The sequence below is a fragment of the Ascaphus truei genome, chromosome 4, assembly GCF_040206685.1.
Source record: "Ascaphus truei isolate aAscTru1 chromosome 4, aAscTru1.hap1, whole genome shotgun sequence".
NCBI lineage: Eukaryota > Metazoa > Chordata > Amphibia > Anura > Ascaphidae > Ascaphus > Ascaphus truei.
This window is the reverse complement of record NC_134486.1, coordinates 294587983-294608379: the sequence shown is the minus strand read 5'-3', so window position 1 is coordinate 294608379 and position 20397 is coordinate 294587983. Positions and strand designations below refer to the sequence as shown.

Sequence of the window (20397 nt, the reverse complement as noted above, 5' to 3'; positions counted from 1 at the left end):
TTTTATTAACTACTTAAAAAGAATGCCAACTAAGGCTACGCTTATAATACTGGCTATGCGACCACTGTCGCGATTCCTGTACTCTGGTGCAGGAGACCAAGGGAGGGCGACAGGGGGCGTGGCCATGAGCAGTTCGCCCTCATTGGCTGAACCGCTTACGTGCCGCTGACATCACACTGCTGCCGCTGGAAATATCAAAGTCTTTTGACTACAGCAATTTTGGTAGTTGGGATGTCACACGTCGCGCCGACTATGGGCGGTCGCAACGGCCTACATAAGGTTGCTTTGCGGCTGCACGCCATCGCCAGTACTATAAGTGCAGCCTTATGGACTGAATGAGGTTTGTTTCATTGGTAGTTTAAAAAAGAAAAAAAAGAAAGTATCATGAACAGTCGGAGTGGAGAATTGCTGTGGTATGCAAAATGGGTTGCTGTGTGAAAAACTGGGAATACATGACAATAGATAGCCCTTAAACCGATGGGCCAAACGTTGTTTCTATGAGGTCTGTATCATGCATTAATTTATGTATGCATATTTTTTAACGGTTATACTGTTAAATTAACATTCCAATAATGGTTATGATTACTTTTACAATTTTAATTGGCACATAACATGAGATTTCCATGCCTAATTTCAGAAAGCTTTGCAGAATTTGTGGGTTATTTATTAAAGTGCGACAGTCTCAATTGGGTACTACTGCATGGAACCGCCCATCGACTTGAATAGGAGTTTCGGTGTAACATCGGCAATTTAATGAAAAAGCCCCCAATACTATATCAGCAACATGACTCTAGGGGTATCAAGTAATGCTATTTATAAATATTGTTTTACACTCTGTCCAAATTGATCGTAAAGCAAGAATTGTTTGTATTTCTAATCCTTCTTTAAATGTGTTAATCACCTACCATGAAAACAAAGGGTTTTCTACTCTGTATACTAATTAAACACCAGCATATTTATCTTTCAGCCTGTTTTCAGGGTCTTTTTAATACAATACAGTAAAGAAACGTGATAACAATGTGATACAATAATAAAAAATGTCTTGTACCATAACTATTTATGTGGACAATATTTTTATTCAATTCTCTGCTTTACCTATGATCATATTACATTCTCGTAGTCTTCAAAACTCTTGAAATAACATGATTTGAGTTAAATTGGTATTAAGAGGCACCTACACTGGCGACACACTTTATTCGAGCTTGGCTAGTCCCACGAATTTGGGTATACCCGGGTGTATTGAGGTTTGTGACTGTTTTCTGCCCGAGTGCATTGAGTTATTTTCCAAGCAGGGATTGAAGCATTTTATTCCCGCTGGCTGCAATACTGCACAGTATATATATATATACTGCATTACAATTCATGAATTTATGCCATCTGGTAGACACGCGAAGCATTGCAGCCTATTAAATCCTAATCATTATCATTTAACAGATCAGCCGCCCATCAGCCAGGCATGAACCCAGGCTGGGAAGGCAAATGCAACGGGGCTTGTCAGAGGTGAGGAGTGGCGCATTCCAGGTATCTGCCAGGTACATACTGGGTATTTGCTCGAATAAAGTGTGTCGGTGCAGTATGTTAACTTTGCATGCCAGCTTGTGATCTGGAGTGTGTAAATTCACAGCAAGAGGAGTCTGTGATGCATTGTAAATGGTTAAGCGATTGAGTAGAATTCACACTGGATAAGTATCAAACTCAATACTACTATTTTTCATTCTGATAGGATCTCACAAAGTTTCACAGACAATTTTGGAGACAGACTTCCAGCTTTCTTGGGTATGAGACTCAGGACTCTGGACATTTAAAAGGTTTATGAGCATTCACGAACACGGTTTGTTTTTTGATCAAGAACGGACTTGGCGCTAAAAATTGTGTTATCTTTCTATTTCTCGGGTATGAGAAAGGTTTCCACCCCTGGATTGGTAAAGATTGGATCAGTCAGTGACCAGTGACTGGTCAGGGGAACAAAAAAGTTCTGATTTTCTTAAACAAGAACATCTAAATTGGTTTTGAATACCACGAGAATCTCATGAAGCCCTTTTGTTGCTCTTGTCCATGATTTTTTTTAATGTATATACAGTATATGGATTTCACAAATGGCATAATTGTTTAGTAAATTAGAACATAAATACTATAAATGGTCAATGGAGTTATCTTTTGTACCTGTGAAAAATTGGCAGTAAAAGTAGGCAGATTAAGATCCCCAAGTAATGTGTTGCTTACTCTCCTAGCAGAGAACCAGAGATAATAATAGTAATGATTAGACTTTAACAATATTTGAAGAAGAAATGGTAAGCCTTTTTCCCTTATTACATTGGGACATTACAACCAGAGTCAGTCTCAATGCCTCTCAGGCTGAACGTGCAGTCACCATGCGATGTTTACCTCCTACGCAACTGAGAGCCACCAACCCCGACATTAACAGTATTGTATTGTATGTCTTTATTTATAGACAGTCCAAACTTCAAGAGCAGACCAACATTTCAGCTTTGGTACAGAACTTAAAGCTACAAGTTTCAGATCGCAGTCAAACTGTAAACTATCAATTTAACTTCCAATTCAGGTGGTGAATGGGCCGCAAAGGCATAAGTGTCTTACGGAAAAGCACTGCATAGTAAACATGTGGCTAACTGTACTTCGCGTTGCCAGTGTAAATCAGACAATTCATAGAACATCGCTCAACAGTAGATACAAATTGCTTTTGTGACGCAAATTATTTTAACTACTTTTTCTTGTACTAAAAATTGTTGCTAAGTAAGTTAGTTAGTTACCCGCCAACAGCCCTTGCTGGAACCTTCTTTTTTAGTTTCCTGGCAATACAACAAAGCACTTTCCTAAGGAAACTCTGGCAGGTGCTGAGCCTACACTCTTCTAGTTAACCAAAGACCCAGCCCACATATTTTTACACTTGACAGAATATGATACGCATTTATTATGAAATTTTGATGATATCAAATAATGTTTAACCATATTGGGACACATTTATAGGGTTGCCAAATACCAACAATAATGTATGAAATACTAGATAACATAGTGCCGAGTAAGGCTCTCATGTCTAAATGTCAAAAGCTAATTAAAGGTATCCGAAATCATTAAACAAATATAAGCAGTGACAGATAATCTGTAATATATGTTTTTATATTATTGAAATTAATTCAAAATCTTGCAATATATTTCCGGTGACTTACCTTTAAAAGCTGTGGTTTTATAGTTGTGTTCTATCGTGGCAACGACGTCTTTCCAAAAATCATACTTTTTCTGTGAGTCAGCCTGTAAATTAGGAATATAGAAATGTTGAATGTTTTCATTACGTAGAATATTCACTTAAATATAGTCAAATTATCTGCATACATATGGCAGGTTTAGCAACGAACAGAGCCTATTTATCAAACTTCGGCTGTAAGAGTAAAAAGATTGCACTATATTTATCATGGGAAAAAATGCTATTGATTTTCATGGAATTCATGCTACACATGTATTGTGCCCCAGTGTAACAGCAAGGGGACCCATTAGTTGGAATTCCAATGGCTAAGATATGTTGTTTGCAGTATTTCTAGGTTAAAATCTTGTCATCGTTTTTTACATTTCTATATTATTTAGAGAGCATAAAATGGTTTATTGAAAGTTGACACCTACAAAGCACAAAAGAACGCATGTACCCTCCCTTTTAACTAATCCCTAAAGCCCCATCGCAAGCCATGCAGCATCTTCTCTTTTTTAAAGTTGCAGTCCAAGCTACCGTTTTGAAAAAAAAAAAATGCCCCCTCTTAATATGTGCGTCGATATAATCTACACAATGATACAGTAAGTAATCAGCTAAATTGTCGATCGATCGGTGAAGATTCGGCTTGGAATTCACTAAATGTTGTCAGTGCAGCAGAAGAGGACCAAAGATGCAAAGTTCTGTGGAGAAGATCATGTGACCAGTCACTAGATGGTACACTACTAGAGAGAGAGGGCAGGGCTCAAAAATGGGTGTGCAAGAGCCTGTTTCAGAAGAGGAAGAGGAAGAGGATGTGACTTTGTAAGTAGCCGCTATAGAAACAAAAAATGCTTGCATGATAATACATTCAAAATGTCATTCAGATTTGCTTTTTTTTTTAAATGCAGGAGGATATATGTCAGAACAAAAAATACAAAGCAAAACAAAGTATCTTGAGTATATATTTGGAAGGGGGGGCATTAAAAATATTAGAATGGGAAGAGTGACCGCCCTTGAGGTCCTGTACTCCTATATCTCCCGAGCAGCAATTGTTTGACATAGCTTCACTCGAAGGGTTAAAGGCTTCATTATTCAGCAGACACTCTGAAATGCATAACGGTTGTCCATCAATAATAGGAGACAAGCATACAATATTCAGTTCATTAACCAAACATGTTCTGTAACTTTTAACCCAGAATCTATAGTAGAAGAATTCCAGAAATACTATTCTAGATTGTGAGTTATGTTTTACCCCATCATTCAATCAGGGAACGTAATTAAAAAGTATCTGGTCAATGCAGAACAATGTAAAATTATCCCAGGCCCCAAAAAACGATCCTGAATCAAAAAATATCACTGGAGGAGTTACTGTACTCATTGTAATTAAAAATGTAAAGTCTTCAAAAGCCCCAGGCCTATATAGGTTTACTAACTTGTACTATAGATTTATTTCAAGATCACTGTCCCCATTTGCTAACCTATTCAACACAATCCTGGCCGACTCCTTCTTCCTGTCCTCGATGTTACAGGCAATTATCTCGTTAATCTACAAGGAAGGAAATGACGCAACGAGTTCTGGGAGCTATCGAAAAATCTCTTTGATAAACTCAGATATTAAAATAATTTCCCAAATCCTGTCAAATTGACTGGTAGGAATCCTCGCCTCTAGTTCATCCGGACCAGGTTGGCATCATACCGGGTAGGAAGGCAGCTGATAATATTAGGAGGATTATTAATTTAACAGCTCTAATGCTTAAAGATACCTGTGATGATTCTTATCCTGGATGCAGAGAAGGCATTTGTTTGTATAGATTGGGTATATATGAAAGAAAAACTAAAAGCCTTTGACCGAGTTTTTCTTAAAGCAATAATGGCCCTATACTCCAGCCTTTCAGCCACAGTGATAAACCAGGGTTTCCCATCACGCCAAAATCCTAGGAGTGGAACAAGGCAGGGGCGCCCCCTTTACCTCCTTATGTTTGTTCTGTGCATTGAGCAACTGGAGCCCACATACTGTATGTTAAAGTTTGAATAAAACAGGCATTCTGGCATGTTGGCAACCATATAAATTGGCCTTTTTTGCTGACGATATTATATTGACACTCTCCAACCCCATAACCTCCCTCCCCAATTTGTTTAGTGACCTTGCTGTCTTTAATAAATTGTCAAGGTTTAAAATACATACTGGGAAATTGGAGGAATTAAAAATAAACTTAAAGAAAGAAACAATAAAACTAATTGAATTCAATTTCAACTTTAGGTGGCAACAAACAGCCATCAAATATTAAGGAGTATATATGTCCAAAGATTATGATTCCCTATATAGGGAAAATTACCCTAAAAAAAAAAAAACAGCAAGAGGACCTGCAGATGTGGTCTGGTGTCAATATTTCTTGGATAGGGAGAATTCACATCAGTCAAGATGAATCTGTTACCAAGACTGCTCTATTTATTTCAAAGTTTACCTATCACAATTATAAATTCAGATATTCTCACATGACAGTCCCTAATAACAACATTTTATGTAATAACCAGAAACCCAGAATAAATAGGTGTATCCTTACCCATCCCCCCGGAGAAGGGAGCCTTGGAATTCCATGTCTAGTCTCATATTATAGAGCGGCCCAAGCGAGCCAATGGATTGCCTGGCATGCAAACCTCTCCATTAGCAGATAGGTGGCCCTTGGGGCCTCACAGACATTATCGACCAGCATAGACTTCTTTAGCTGCTGTTACGAGTCAGTCAACCCAAACAGTTTGCACTGCTGACTGTCACTCACTCTGTCAAACTCTGGGACAAACTTAAATTCAAATATAAACTAACAAATATAAACGAATCCCTGAAAGAGAGTGTGCAGAAGTATGCAATTGAGACTGTTTTTAAGGTGAAATTAAAATAAGCATTTATTGCCTGCTCCTTTACCACACAGCAAACAAAACATTACATAAAACAATAAACACCTATCCCTGTGTAAGGGCTAACTTTCTTTCCCAGTACCTCTCTGCAAGGCTGGGGGGGAAAAGCCCCTTACCCACGTATCACCCCAAAAGTCTCAGCGATACCTTAACGCAGGTGGCCATTCAGGTCAGTGGTGTCTGGGTAGGTGTCTGCTTGAGGGTGCAAGCATAGAGGTCTTTTGTCTTGCTCTCAGAACACAGCCCTCCTTTTCCTTCTGTCAGCTCCCTTTTGAGCTAAGGAACATCCTTCCTGTTTCTCAGATCAGGCTTTTTCTAAAAGTCCTAATCAGCCATGTGGAGTCTGGTTGATTATCTGTGTGCAATTAACCAGCACACTACTGGATTTAGAGGCAGTTTCTCTCAAAGAGTGATAAGTCCCTGTTACACTCCCCTTCTGGAGAACCCAGATTTTCCTCCGGGCCTTTCTAGACATGCTTTTTGAAATTGGACCAAGGCCAATGTCACTAGGCTATTGGATATAAGCATTGACCTCCAAATTAAACAGTTCGATCAGTTGTTAAGGGAGAAAAAACTTCCTTCTGGAGAAATATTTTGCTTTCTCCAGGTGAGAGCCTTCAATGCTAAACTGAAGCCTTCCACTCCAGAGACGGATTTGAAAGACTGTGGTTGGAGGCAGAAGCACAGCAAAAACTGATCTCTCAGCTATATGGATACTTTTCCTTCCCAACTACTGGGTTGCAGATACCCTGAAATATAAAGGACAGTTTGAGAGGCAGATTTAGGGGAGAATTTGGAATCCGAGGATTCGGATGACATATTCAACTCAGCAGCTAGTTGCTCTATTTGTACTACAATTGAGGCTAAGGCCCCGCTGACGCGCTGGCGCGCCTGCCTTGTGTCCTTGCGGCGCATGCACGGTGCTTCACCGCAATCTGTGGTCTGCAGGGAGTTTGTTTAGGCATGGGGGCGTGGCCAAAAGTGAACCGGGTGGGCATGGCCATGGTGGGGGGTGGGGTAATGTGCGAGATTGCTGTAGGTAAATACAAAAACACACACACAGCGTTTCCCAAAACTCGTGACAAAGCTTATCTAACCCTTAACTAAGTTGAGCTGCCCATGAGCCCCCCAGCCCTGAAAATCAATACATGCCCTCCCCCCCACCCAGCTGCCAGATACAAGAGGGAGGGAAAAAAAAGTTAAAGAAAGTTGAAAAGAGGCGGAGGCAGAGGCTAGGATTCCGCTGATTGGCTCCCTGGCGCACCACGTGTCGCTTCACTACACAGGATCACCATCCTGTTGTAGCCATGCTGGCTGACAACACAGTGCGCAGTGAACAAGTATACAAAAAATAAGTGCGCAACCCAAAAGACAACTCAATCGTGTAGCATTTTCCACTTTTTTTCTTGTTTCAACAGTGCGCAGTGAGCCTGGGAGCGAGGTGTCACTGGGGACAGCTAGGGAGGAGGTGAGGGGCTGGTGAGAGACGTGCGTCGCAGGCTGAACTGGGGACCTAGCCTAAGGAGAGTTGGTATAAATTTTAATGCGCTGGTATATGACACCTCTAGCCATCTCCAAGTAAATACCTGGATGTTCACCATTTTGCCCTAAGGGATGTAGAGAGGTGACATCCTTTCTCCACATGTGGTGGACTTGTCCCTTGGTATTGGCCCTGTGGAATACGATAAAAATTTGTCATGAATATAGACATCCCTATGGATCCATGGCTCTCTTTCTTTAATAGGCCACTCCAAAATGTATCTCGAGAGGAGAATAAAATGATTGGTCACATAGTAAAAGCCACAAGATGTGAGATTGCCGGGCTCTGGATGCAAAATGATTTGCCAACCGTTCCCTACATTAGAAATAAAGTTTGGCATATTTGTCAAATGGAGAAGATGACCAGTGTTTTTTAATGATACTGTACGTGTTTGAAATCCCAAAATGTTTGGCAGCCTTGGCTGGCTCTTCCAGGAAGTCATCAAGTAAAGTGCAAAAAAGTGGTTAAGGCGCTCCTCTGTGAAGTGTTAACAGTGATAAATAATTAAATTAAATTATTAAATAGATAATAATCACTGACATAAGTATTAAAATGCACACTCTAACTTAAATATGTGAAAGTGCTAATGTGCAAATAAAAAAATATATAAAGTGTATAAAGTGAAAAAGTCGCAGCTCAACCCTTTGAAGAGAAGGTCCAAGTTATAATATAAATGGACAAACCAGAGCGCAGAAAAATTAATCAAAAAACGGTGAATCAGATATCAAAGACATTACAAATATAGCATAGAATAACACAATAACATGACAGTCACAGAATAATAATTGCTGGGGGAGATATGTGTAACATGCAGCAGAAAATACCCAAATGGCTTAAAAAATAATAATAAATAATGAGGGTAAAGCCACAAGGGTAAGTTTACAAAAGACCCTGTGAAAGATGCTGGAACAGCCTGATGCTGATGGTAAGTAGCAGGCAGTAGTGAGATGTGAACTGACAGCCCAGCAACAGTGGACACTAGAGCATAGGGCAAATAAGGCAGTGAGGAAGTCCCCTTAAGCTGACAGCCCAGTAGCAGTGAGCACTAAAACATAGGGCAGGTAAGGCAGGTAAAGCAGCAAGTCCCCATGGGCTAGCAGCCCAGCATAAGTAAGCACTGCAAACGTAAGGCAGACAAAGCAGCACAGTACAGACCAGCTGCGGGAGTCCCAGCACAGAGAAAATAACATCAGTGTAGTCCACACGTTCCACACGGGTCTGGGAGTCTAGGGGTAGTGAGAGGGTTGTCTCTGCTCCGCTCCGTGTGTAGAAGTGTAGATCGATAACCTTTAGAGAAAGCACATTCGAGTTCATAGGTAACTCCAGAACCGCTTTGACTTTGGCTGGATCCATGCTAATCCAGTATCCAAGATGATATATCCGAGGAAAGAGGTACTGGATTGATAGAATTGGCATTTCTCTAATTTAGCGAACAGATGATTCTCCCGCAACCATCTTAGAACTTGCGTCACACGGCCTGGATGTCCTTGTGCTGATTTATAGAAGATCAGTATATCATCTAGGTATACGATGAATTTGTTGAGGAGATCCCTAAATATCTTGTTCACAAAGTTCTGAAATACTGCTGGAGCATTGCAAAGTCCGAATGGCATAACAAGATACTCGTAGTGTCCATCACGTGTATTGAAAGCCGTCTTAAACTCATCACCCTAATGAATTTTCACAAAAATTATAAGCCCCTCGTAAATCCAATTTGGTGAAAATAGAGGCTCCTTGCAACCTGTCAAACAGTTTAGAAATTAGTGGTAATGGATATCAATTCTTTACCGTGATTTTGTTGAGTCCTCGGTAGTCAATGCATGGACACAGTGTTCCATCTTTCTTTTTACGAAAAAAAAACCCTGTGCCAGCAGGAGAAGACGACTTCTGAATGAATCCCCTCTGAAGGTTTTCTTGAATGTATTCCTTCATAGAACAGTTCTCTGGAGGTAACTGTGGATATGAACCTCCTCTGGGAGGTACCGACGCAGGGAAAAGATCAATGGGACAGTCGAAGGACCAATGTCGAGGCAGCTCCTCGGAGTGAACCTTGTCAAATACGTCGCAAAAGGAGGAGTAGATACTGGGTAGGTTGGGTTTCTCCTCAGATGGCACTGAAGCAGCAGCCAGCATTTGGGAAGGAACGGAACAGTTCCTAAGGCATAGTGAACTCCAATGGACGAGACGAGACTCCGCCCAATCCATGAAAGGTTTATGAAGTTGAAACCACAGTAATGCCAGAATGACGGAAATATTGGGACAATGGATTACGTCCAGGCGAATCTTTCCGTATGGTTCAAACTGTCTCTAACTGTAGTGGTACCGTCTCTAAAGAAATGAACACTGGTTGTAACTGTGCCATCTATCGCTTCCAAAGTTACATAGTTACATAGTAGATGAGGTTGAATATTGATGCAGAGGAAGGCAAACAAAAAACCCCAGTGTCATATCATCCAATGATATCTCATAAGGGGAAAAATAAATTCCTTCTCGACTCCAAGAATTGGCAATCGGATTAATCCCTGGATCAACATCCTTCCATGTATACTTTGTTGGTATATCCCTGTATACCTTTCCAAAAAGATGTCCAACCATTTTTTGAACAAATTTATTGTATCTGCCATCACAGTCTCCATGGGTAATGAATCCCACATTTTAACTGCCTTTACTGTAAAGAACCCTTTCCTTTTTTTTGCTGGTGAAATCTCCTTTCCTCCAACCTAAAGGGATGCCCCGAGTCCTTTGTACTGCCCTTGGGATGAATAGTTCATTTGAAAGCTCTTTGTACTGTCCCCGAATATATTTGTATATAGTTATCATATTCCCTCAGACGCCTCTTTTCTAATGTAAATAAATCTAATTTAGCTAGCATCTCCTCATAAGTTAGATTGTCCATCCCCTTTATTAATTTGGTGGCTCTTCTCTGCACTCTCTCTAGTTCCATAATATCTTTTCTAAGGTGTGGTGCCCAACATGGTACTCCAAGCTACCGGAGATTTTTTCTGTGCCAACGGAATGCCATGTTTCTCCATGCAAAACTTTAGTTGATGAAATTATCGCCTGACCCGCAGTCCAGAAAGGCCCATGTCTTGACCGCGAACGATTCCCAAGTCAATTTGATCGACAGCATCAACCTTGACTAGAGCTAGAAGTATGGTGTGTTCCCAGTGTGATTCTCCCTTCTTTCACTGTGTTTTGGGGTTTTCCCGATTTATTGGGACAAGGGAGAGCCTGATGCCTGGCAATACCACAATACCTACAAAGACCGGAGCTGCGTCTGCACTGCTTCTCGCTGGTTGATAAGCCAGTACCCCCGAGTTGCATTCCCTCCTCTGGATCCAGGGGACAGTTGGTAATGGGAACCGGTGAAAAAGTATGAAAAGATTGTGTACCTCCTTTGTGCTGAACCTTCTTGGATCTTCTCTCCTGTAGGCGCAGGTCCATGCGAATACATAGGGTGATGAGATACTCTAAATCTCCAGGGCGTTCCAGCACAGCGAGTTCATCATGAGGTTCTCCATAAGGCCTTGCCAAAATACGGCTACCAGGACTTCGTCATTCCATCCAGTTTCTGCGGTGAGGGTTCGGAATTCAACTGCATAGTGGGCCACCGTTCGACTGCCTTGAAAATTATGTAGGAGAGAGGAAGAAGCCATTACCTTACATCCTGGAGTATCGAAAACTCTTTTGAACTCCCGTGTGAAGAGAGTAATGTCGCTTGTGAGGTCCGATATTAGCTCCCAGATATGAGATGCCCACGCCAAGGCGTCATCAGTTAACAGGGACATGATGAATGCAACTTTTGAACGCTGAGACACAAAACGAGACGGGATAAGTTCAAGTTGAATAAAACACTGGTTTAGAAAACCCAGGCTGATGAGGGGGTCCCTGCAATAGCGATTCGACATAGGGTCATGGTTCAGCGGCGGTATGGGTAGAAGTTGGTGCCCGGACACCTTCTGTTGGGGAAGCAGAATTGAACGCAGCACACTGTAGCTGAACCATGGCAGATTGCATGTGATCCATATGTTTGTTTTACTGCTCTACATACTGGTGCATTTGAGCACATAGTTTGTAGTGAAGGGTTAATGTTTGCGGAGCTGAGTATACTGTAACAGGTGTTCGCCAAAACTGGACTGAACTGAGAACCGTTGCGTCCGGAATGCAGATGCGTAGTCGTGGTTAGCCGGGTCAGGGTTGGAGAGGTTAGAATAGTAGGGGTCACGTAGCTAAGGTTGAGGATCGTAGAAGTTAGCGTAGTACAGATGCAGCCACCAGTATTAAATCACTTGCCTAGGAAAATCTGGGGCAATCTCACAGTAAATGAACCAACATTTCTGCGAGATTTCTACTGTACCATCAGATTAACACAGTGGGGGGTCCCCGCCGTCCCATTCAAACTGAATGGGACGGAAGGGACCCCTGCTGTGTTAATCCCATGGGCCATTAGGAATCTCACAGAAATGTTGAGGCATTTACTGTGAGATGCCTTAGATTTTACCCAGGCAACTGATCGGATACTGGTGGCTGCATCTGTAGGTATCCAAGCCAAGGTCGAGGGTAGGAGACAGGAGGGAAGTAGGTAAATCCGTGGCACAGGTCCAGTAAAACTGCAAGGAAAGAAAAAGCACAGCAAGGCAAGGCAGGACAAGGGATAACAGAGTGCTTGTGACCAGCACAACGTCACACGGTACAAACTGTTATGCTGAGCCAAATTGCAGAAGCAAAAATTGAGCATATAAAAGGTGAATCAGCCAATCGCTAAACTGCTGGTCAGCAGAGGCTGAAAGTGAAACCAGAGTGCTGATTCGTTGCTGTGCAGAGTGCACACAGAAGGAGTTGATGAGGGAAGCCTGCAGCAAGACTGAATCAAACTTTGGAGCGGAACTTGCGTCCGATCCTCACACCCTCTTGCATTATGCCATCTTCCCTACGCTGGAGAAGAGTTTAGTACCATTTATTTGCATTCTTCAGGACCTGAAAATATCTTCAGAGCAAGAGTATGGGCCCCTGGTGTCCAACAGTCTTTGTAGAAATTTTGCTAAACAGATATTATAACAATTTGCTATGATGTATTTAATGGGCTTACGGAGTTGTGACGTTTCTTCGAACATAACAGCATTTGCTTTATTCTCAGTTGTGACTCACGGATTTTGGGGGATTTCACCTTCAAACAAACCATCATTTGTATATGTGCAGTACTGTATAGGAGTCATCTGTTTCATTAGTACAGTCAAAGCAGAGATTGGGAAGATATGAGCAAACTTATTTGGGAGAGGGGTGCTTGGGTTATTTTTTTCCCTCTTTACATTGATCCCGCAGAGCACATTTTAATCCTGAAATATCGTATTGGCCCAAATATAGTGCAAGGTTTTTTTCCCCAAAAATTGCCCTTCCAAAACCTACACTCGCACTATATTCGCAGCCTAGCATTTACACTGGGGAACAAATGCAAGATGGCTGCCGGGCTACGGTGACTAGAAGTCCGGGTTTTGTTGGGACTGACCTGAGCCAGTGTCCTCCCAGTTGGGCCAGGTAAGAGGGGAGCGGAGGTTGGAGGAGATCAGAGGAGGATGCCGCTGAGACGATCAGATAAGAACAGCTGTAGCCGGCAGGAGACAGGAGGAGAGTAGGCTGTCTGGCTGCTTAACCACTTCTGGGTAGCAGGTGGCGCTGCAGAGCACTCCTGCTCTGAGCTGCTAATCTCTCGATCTCTCGGTTGGTTGTTTGTGTGTGTGTCTCTGTGGGTAAGTGTGTGTGTTGGTAAGTGTGTGTGTTGGTAAGTGTGTGTGTGTCTGTGGGTAAGTGTGCATGTGTTTGTGTTGGTAAGTGTGTGTTTGTGTCTGTGTGTGTGTGTCTTTTGGTAAGTATTCTGGGTGTGTGTGTGTTTTGGTAAGCATTCTGTGCGTGTGTGGGCAAGTGTGTGTGTGTTAGCGCAGGAAAAAGGAGCTAAAATATTGATAATCCTGTCTGCTTCAACTCTTTGCTGTGTGTATGTCAGTATATGCAACTGAAACAATCTTAGGTAATATCCCATATCTGAATCCTGTTTGCTTCAACTCTTTGCTGTGTGTATGTCAGTATATGCAACTGAAACAATCTTAGGTAATATCCCATATCTGAATCCTGTCTGCTTCAACTCTTTGCTGTGTGTATGTCAGTATATGCAACTGAAACAATCTTAGGTAATATCCCATATCTGAATCCTGTCTGCTTCAACTCTTTGCTGTGTGTATGTCAGTATATGCAACTGAAACAATCTTAGGTAATATCCCATATCTGAATCCTGTCTGCTTCAACTGTTAATTGAATTAAGCATTGACACCTAGGCAGGGAACACCCTGTGTAGAAAACCATCTGTTTGAATGTGCCTCAGATGTGCTAATTAAGCAGACAGAACCACACTGTCAGGTGACTTTTTAGGCCCATATAAACTGTGTCAGAACAGCTAGTATGCCTGCAGCACATATCCAAGTGGCACATTATAAGTGGCAGGACTACTGACAACTGAAGTTTAAAAGGAAGTTCAAAAGAAGTGAAGAAGAAGTGAACACCCAACTGGCCCTGATTCCTGCATTTGAACTACGTTGGAAAGGAGGAAATCATCTATACCAGACTGCATCATTACTGCTATGATGCTGCCTTTACCATTTATATTTGCTGTGACTTCACTTCTTCTCAAATTATGCACTTCTTTTTACCAGCCTCAGTATGTCTCAAACTCTATTCATATATCTCCATCTCTCCTTTCTTCACCACTTCTCAGTTCACATGAACTCCTTTCTTACCTGCGTCCTCTGACACCACACAGCTATATCCCCTGCACTAAAAAACACCCCTCCAAATCATCCTCACACATCCTCTTTCTATCCATGCTTCTCCTCCTTGCTTCTGGGGATATCTCTCCCAATCCTGGTCCCTTTCTTATTTCTACTTGCTCTCGTCCTCGCCTCCCACATGCAACTTCTACTCCTTCTGGTGTCAACCCCTTCAACCTCATACCCATCCCCTGCCACCCTTTCTCCTCTCTCCCTTTCTCCTGTGCCCTTTGGAATGCTCGCTCCCTTTCTAACAAATTCCTCTCTGTACATGACTTCATTCTCTCTCACTCCCTGCTTCTCTTTGCTATAACTGAGTCCTGGCTCACTCAGTCTGACCCTGCTCTGGAAGCTGCCCTCTCCTATGGTGGCCTTTCCTTCTCCCACACTCCGCGCCCTGAGAGCAGGGGTGGAGGCGTGGGGCTCCTGCTCTCCTTTCTCTGCCGTTACCGAACCCTTCCTATTCCCCCCTCTATTGCTTTTCCATCCTTTGAGGCTCACACTGTCCAGATCTTCTCTCCTCTCCCTGTCCATGTGGCGGTCATCTATCGCCCACCTACCTCTACTCATCCCCCTTCTGCCTTTCTCTCTCACTTTGAATCCTGGCTCTCTTTCTTTCTCTCCTCAGACTCCCCTGTTCTTCTCCTTGGGGACTTCAATTGCCACATTGATGACCCCTCTCTCTCTTGGGCTTCCCACTTTCTTTCTCTAACCTCTTCTTTTGGCCTTCAACAGTGGACTGCAGCCAGCACCCACAAGGATGGCGACTACTTAGACCTGGTTTTCACTAAAAACTTCTCTCTCTGATTTCTCCATTTCCCCTTTTCCTCTCTCTGACCATCACCTCATCTCATTCTCTCTATCTCGCTTCTCCCCTTCTCCACCTCCATCTACCCCCCGGTTCTGCAGAAACCTGCGCTCTATTCACTTACCTGATTTGAGTCCACTTTACGCTCCTCCCTCTCCTCTCTCAGCTCTGCTACAGACCCTGACAACCTGGTCAGGAACTACAACTCTGTCTTGTCCTCGTCTCTTGATCTACATGCCCCGCTTTCTCTCTGCCGCACTCGCCCTTCTAACCCTAGACCCTGGCAAAATTCCCACACGCGCATGCTGCGTTCCTCCACTCGTTCCTCTGAACGCCTATGGAGGAAGTCTCACACTCTCGCAGACTTCCTTCACTACAAATTTATGCTATCCTGTTTCAACTCTGCCCTCTCGCAAGCTAAACAAGCCTACTTTTCTTCACTAATCAACATGCACAAGTCTAACCCACGCCGACTGTTCTCTGTCTTTGATACTCTACTCAAACCACCCTCAGCTGCCTCTCCTTCCTCCATCTCCGCTCAGGACTTTGCTGACTATTTTAAGGAAAAGGTGGAATCCATACGTCAGAACATCCCCTCTGTTTCTTCTTCCCATCCTACACCTCTTCCTAACTCTCCTCCTGCCTTCCTTGACTCTTTTTCCACTGTCTCAGAGGAGGATGTGTCGCTGTTGATCGCCTCTTCTCCCTCTACCACTTGCCCTCTTGACCCCATTCCCTCCCATCTCTTAAAACCTCTAGCTCCTACTATAATCCCTATGCTCACACACATTTTTAACTCCTCCCTCTGCTCTGGAATCTTTCCATCCTCCTTCAAACATGCAACAGTCATACCATTACTCAAAAACAGCAAGCTTGACCCTACCTGTCTTTCTAACTATCGACTTGTCTCCCTCCTGCCTTTTGCCTCTAAACTCCTTGAACGTCTTGTATTCTCTCGCTTGATCCATTTTCTCAACACCTATTCTCTCCTAGACCCTCTACAATCTGGCTTCCGCACTGCTCACTCCACCGAAACAGCCCTCACTAAAATAACTGACGACCACCATGCTGTCAAAGACAGAGGTCATTACACTCTGCTCATATTACTCGACCTCTCTGCAGCATTTGACACAGTGGACCACCCTCTTCTCCTCCAAATTCTCCATACTCTTGGTATTCGGAACAAAGCTCTATCCTGGATCTCATCCTACCTCTCCCATCGTACTTTTAGTGTCTCTTCTGCTAACACCTCCTCCTCCTCTATTGATCTCTCTGTGGGGGTACCCCAGGGCTCTGTCCTGGGACCTCTTCTCTTTTCTCTGTACACACTCTCTCTAGGTGACCTAATAACATCTTTTGGGTTTAATTATCACCTCTATGCCGACGACACACAAATATACTTTTCAACACTTGACCTTACACCTGCTGTACAAACCAAAGTTTCTGAATGTCTCTCTGCTATATCATCCTGGATGGCCCTCCGACGCCTTAAACTCAACATGGCTAAAACAGAGCTCCTCATACTTCCTCCCAAACCTGGCCCTACTACCTCCTTCCATATTACTGTTGGAACTACAATCATTTACCCAGTAGCCCAAGCACGCTGCCTAGGGGTCACACTCGACTCCTCTCTCACATTCGCCCCTCACATTCAAAACATTTCTAAAACTTGTCGCTTTTTCCTCCGCAATATAACAAAGATACGCCTTTTCCTCTGTTGCTCGACTGCTAAAACTCTGACTCAGGACCTCAGTCTCTCCCGTCTTGATTACTGTAACCTCCTGCTGTCCGGCCTTCCTGCCTGCCACCTGTATCCCCAACAATCTATCCTAAATGCTGCTGCCAGAATCACTCTACTCTTTCCTAGATCTGTCTCAGCATCTCCCCTCATGAAATCCCTCTCCTGGTTTCCGATCAAATCCCACATCTCACACTCCATTCTTCTCCTCACTTTTAAAGCTTTACATTCTTCTGCCCCTCCTTACATTTCATCCCTAATTTCTCGTTATGCACCATCCAGACTCTTGCATTTTTCTCAAGGATGTCTTCTTTCTACCCCCTTTGTATCTAAAGCCCTCTCCCAACTTGAACCTTTTTCACTGACTGCCACAAACTTCTGGAATGCCCTTCCCCTCAGTACCCGACTAGCACCCTCTCTATCCACCTTTAAGACCCACCTTAAGACACACTTGCTTAAAGAAGCATATGAATAGCACTGTGGATATTCTGAACACGATACATAAAGCTTGGCCCCCTGCAGACGCACTTACCAGAACTCCCTCCTACTGTCTCTGTACGTTCTACCTACCTACTAATTAGACTGTAAGCTCCTCGGGGCAGGGACTCCTCTTCCGAAATGTTACTTTTATGTCTAAAGCACTTATTCCCATGATCTGTTATTTATATTATGTGTTATTTATTTGATTACCACATGAATTACTACTGTGAAGCGCTATGTACATTAATGGCGCTATATAAATAAAGACATACAATACAATAAAAATGCCCATAAAAAAATAAAAAAACACCTCTAGTCAAGGAACAGGAGGGAAAAAAAGGCTTGAGGTATATTCAAGACCTTTTTGTTCCCCTGTATAACACTTTCAAAACTGTAGGGGTCGTATTATGTGCGAGGTCACACTATATTCTGGCCAATATGGTAGTTATCAAACATTATGGTTGCAGGTTAACACCACCTGCCTTTCTTACCTAAAATCCACTCTGAAAACACAAAGAGGCACTTGAACAATGAAAGATTCATACAAAAAACTAAAGGTTAGTCATCTTTTGTAGGGCCGAACATAAAACTACTGATTTTCCAAACCTGAAATAGAGATGGAGTTATCTGTACATTCATGTTTCAAATATCTGTTTCACTGTTTTACCTACAATGGCGACACACTTTATTCTAACTCGGCTAGCTCCGCGAATTTCAGATTATCCCGGTTATGTGCGGTTTTGTATCGTTTTCGCCCGGAGTGTTTTGCGTTATTTTCGCGGCTGTGATTTAAGCATTTTATTCCCGCTGTCTGCAATACTGCAATGCCGTGTAAAAACTCATGCAGGCGTTTGCGAGATGTTGTCTTTGAAGCCGTCCCCTGGCGAGATGTGTTTGCAGCAGAGAGAGATCTGCTGCTCTCTCTGCGCAAACATCGGCACATTAAAAATTATTTAAAATACATTTTTATTCATCGTGTAGATGTGCAGGGGGTCTCCGGAGCTGAACCGTATTGGTTTCAGGTCCGGGGACCCCCTGCTTCCCGAGATACAGGCCCCTTTATGTGGCGCCGGTATCCCTCTGCATTTAAAGGTCCCGATCACGTGACCGCAGAATGTAAACAAAGCAGAGGGATACCAGCACCCCATAAAGGGGCCTGTATCTCGGGAAGCAGGGGGTCCCCGGACCTAAAACCAAAGCGGTTCCGTTTCGGAGACCCTCTGCACATCTACAGTATGAATAAAACACCGAAGCAGCATGAATGTATTTTTAATAATATTGTACAGTGAGCAGGGGGTTCCCTGAGCCACAAATCAAAGCTCAGGGGACCCCTGCTCCTGCACAATATTATTAAAATACAGAAATGCTGCTTCATTGCCATAGCTGATAGCCGCTAAGGCAATGAAGGGGTTAACCCACCGTGTCCGCTTTATTGTGGGTAGCGGGGGTGGGTGAAGGGGTATTTGGCCCTTGGTGTGAGTTTAGGACTTGCGGGGGGGATAGCGGGTGCACTTAACCCCTTCACGACCGTAGCAGTTAATACCGCTATGGTCGTGAAGGGGTTAAGTGCACCCGCTATCCCCACGTAAGCCCTAAACAACCACCGTTGGGGCTAATACCCCCTTCTCCCACCCCCGCTACCCACAATAAAAAAATAAATCTAAATAAATACATGAATATAAATAAATATATATATATATATATATATATATATATATATATATATATATACATACATATACATACAGTATATACACACGCATGATGAACCAATATACAAATAAATGTAGAAGGGTTATCAAAACCATACTGTACTACAAATAACACTTCTCCATACAGGCACACTACTGTACATTAAAATGAATTTCCTTTAATAATCTTAACTGATCTTACAATCTAAATCATCAAATGCCAATGAAAAACCTCACATTCCAATCAATACATTGCATTTACATTGTATATATGATGCATAAAATCTATGCACCATATACATTCTGCAAATGAATGTTAACAATATCATTTCAAGCAAAATACAAATACCTCCAAACAAGTAAACTATTTTAACCAATCAAGTAAACAAAAATCAATTAGCATTCATTATTTACATCCCTAAACAATTGACAGTCCATCCCGAATAATTAAACAATTCACTAATTCACGCCTGGAGCAGAACAATTTAGCATGTGAAAAAATCTAAGTACCAAACAGAATACAAAATTTAAAACCAAGGCAAACCCTTACAAACCCTATACAACACAATACAATACCAAGGATTACATCTATCTAATTGTAAAAAACATTATACACACATTGAAGCATTGCAATAAACAACATACAGTACACCCCTTGTATCTCCCTGCCTTGAGTGTAATCTGTGTAAAGCCCCCTCCCCCTAATGTGTCTGTTAAATCTCCTTGCCTGTGTTCCTGTGAGTGCAGTTTATGTAAATGTGGGGAGAGTGAGGGGGATCCCGATGTGCATACTGTATAATGCAGCGCCTCACTGCCAATGGCCCACCCCGTGAGGCCTAACCACCCTCACCTACTACCCACAAGGGAGGCCTACCCACATACCATTACCCCCCCCCACCCTGCCCATGGCCCCTCTGCTGCTGCAAAACAGACACAAAAATTAAAACATCCAAAGTAATGTCTCCTAACCCCTTAATTACCATAGCGGTTATTAACCGCTACAGTCATTAAGGGGTAAACACACCCTCACCCACCACTCGGGACGCCTACATACCCTCCCACACTAACCACCCAACCCGTGAGGCCTAACCACCCTCACCCACTAGGGAGGCCTACCCACATACCCCCCACCCCCAGTACCCACAATAAAACAATACAGTGACCCACAATAAACATCATTATATTTATTAAATACATTACCCAC

At 42.8% G+C, this 20397-nt stretch overlaps 1 protein-coding gene across 1 annotated transcript in view; it reads right to left on the bottom strand.

Moving 5' to 3' along the window:
* NT5DC1 (5'-nucleotidase domain containing 1) overlaps positions 1–20397 on the bottom strand; it is a 420856-nt gene that overhangs the window by 380233 nt on the left and 20226 nt on the right. Inside the window, 2 exon segments of the mRNA XM_075595034.1 lie at positions 3189–3270; positions 11318–11467. Of these exon segments, the coding sequence (XP_075451149.1) occupies positions 3189–3270; positions 11318–11467 (232 nt within the window).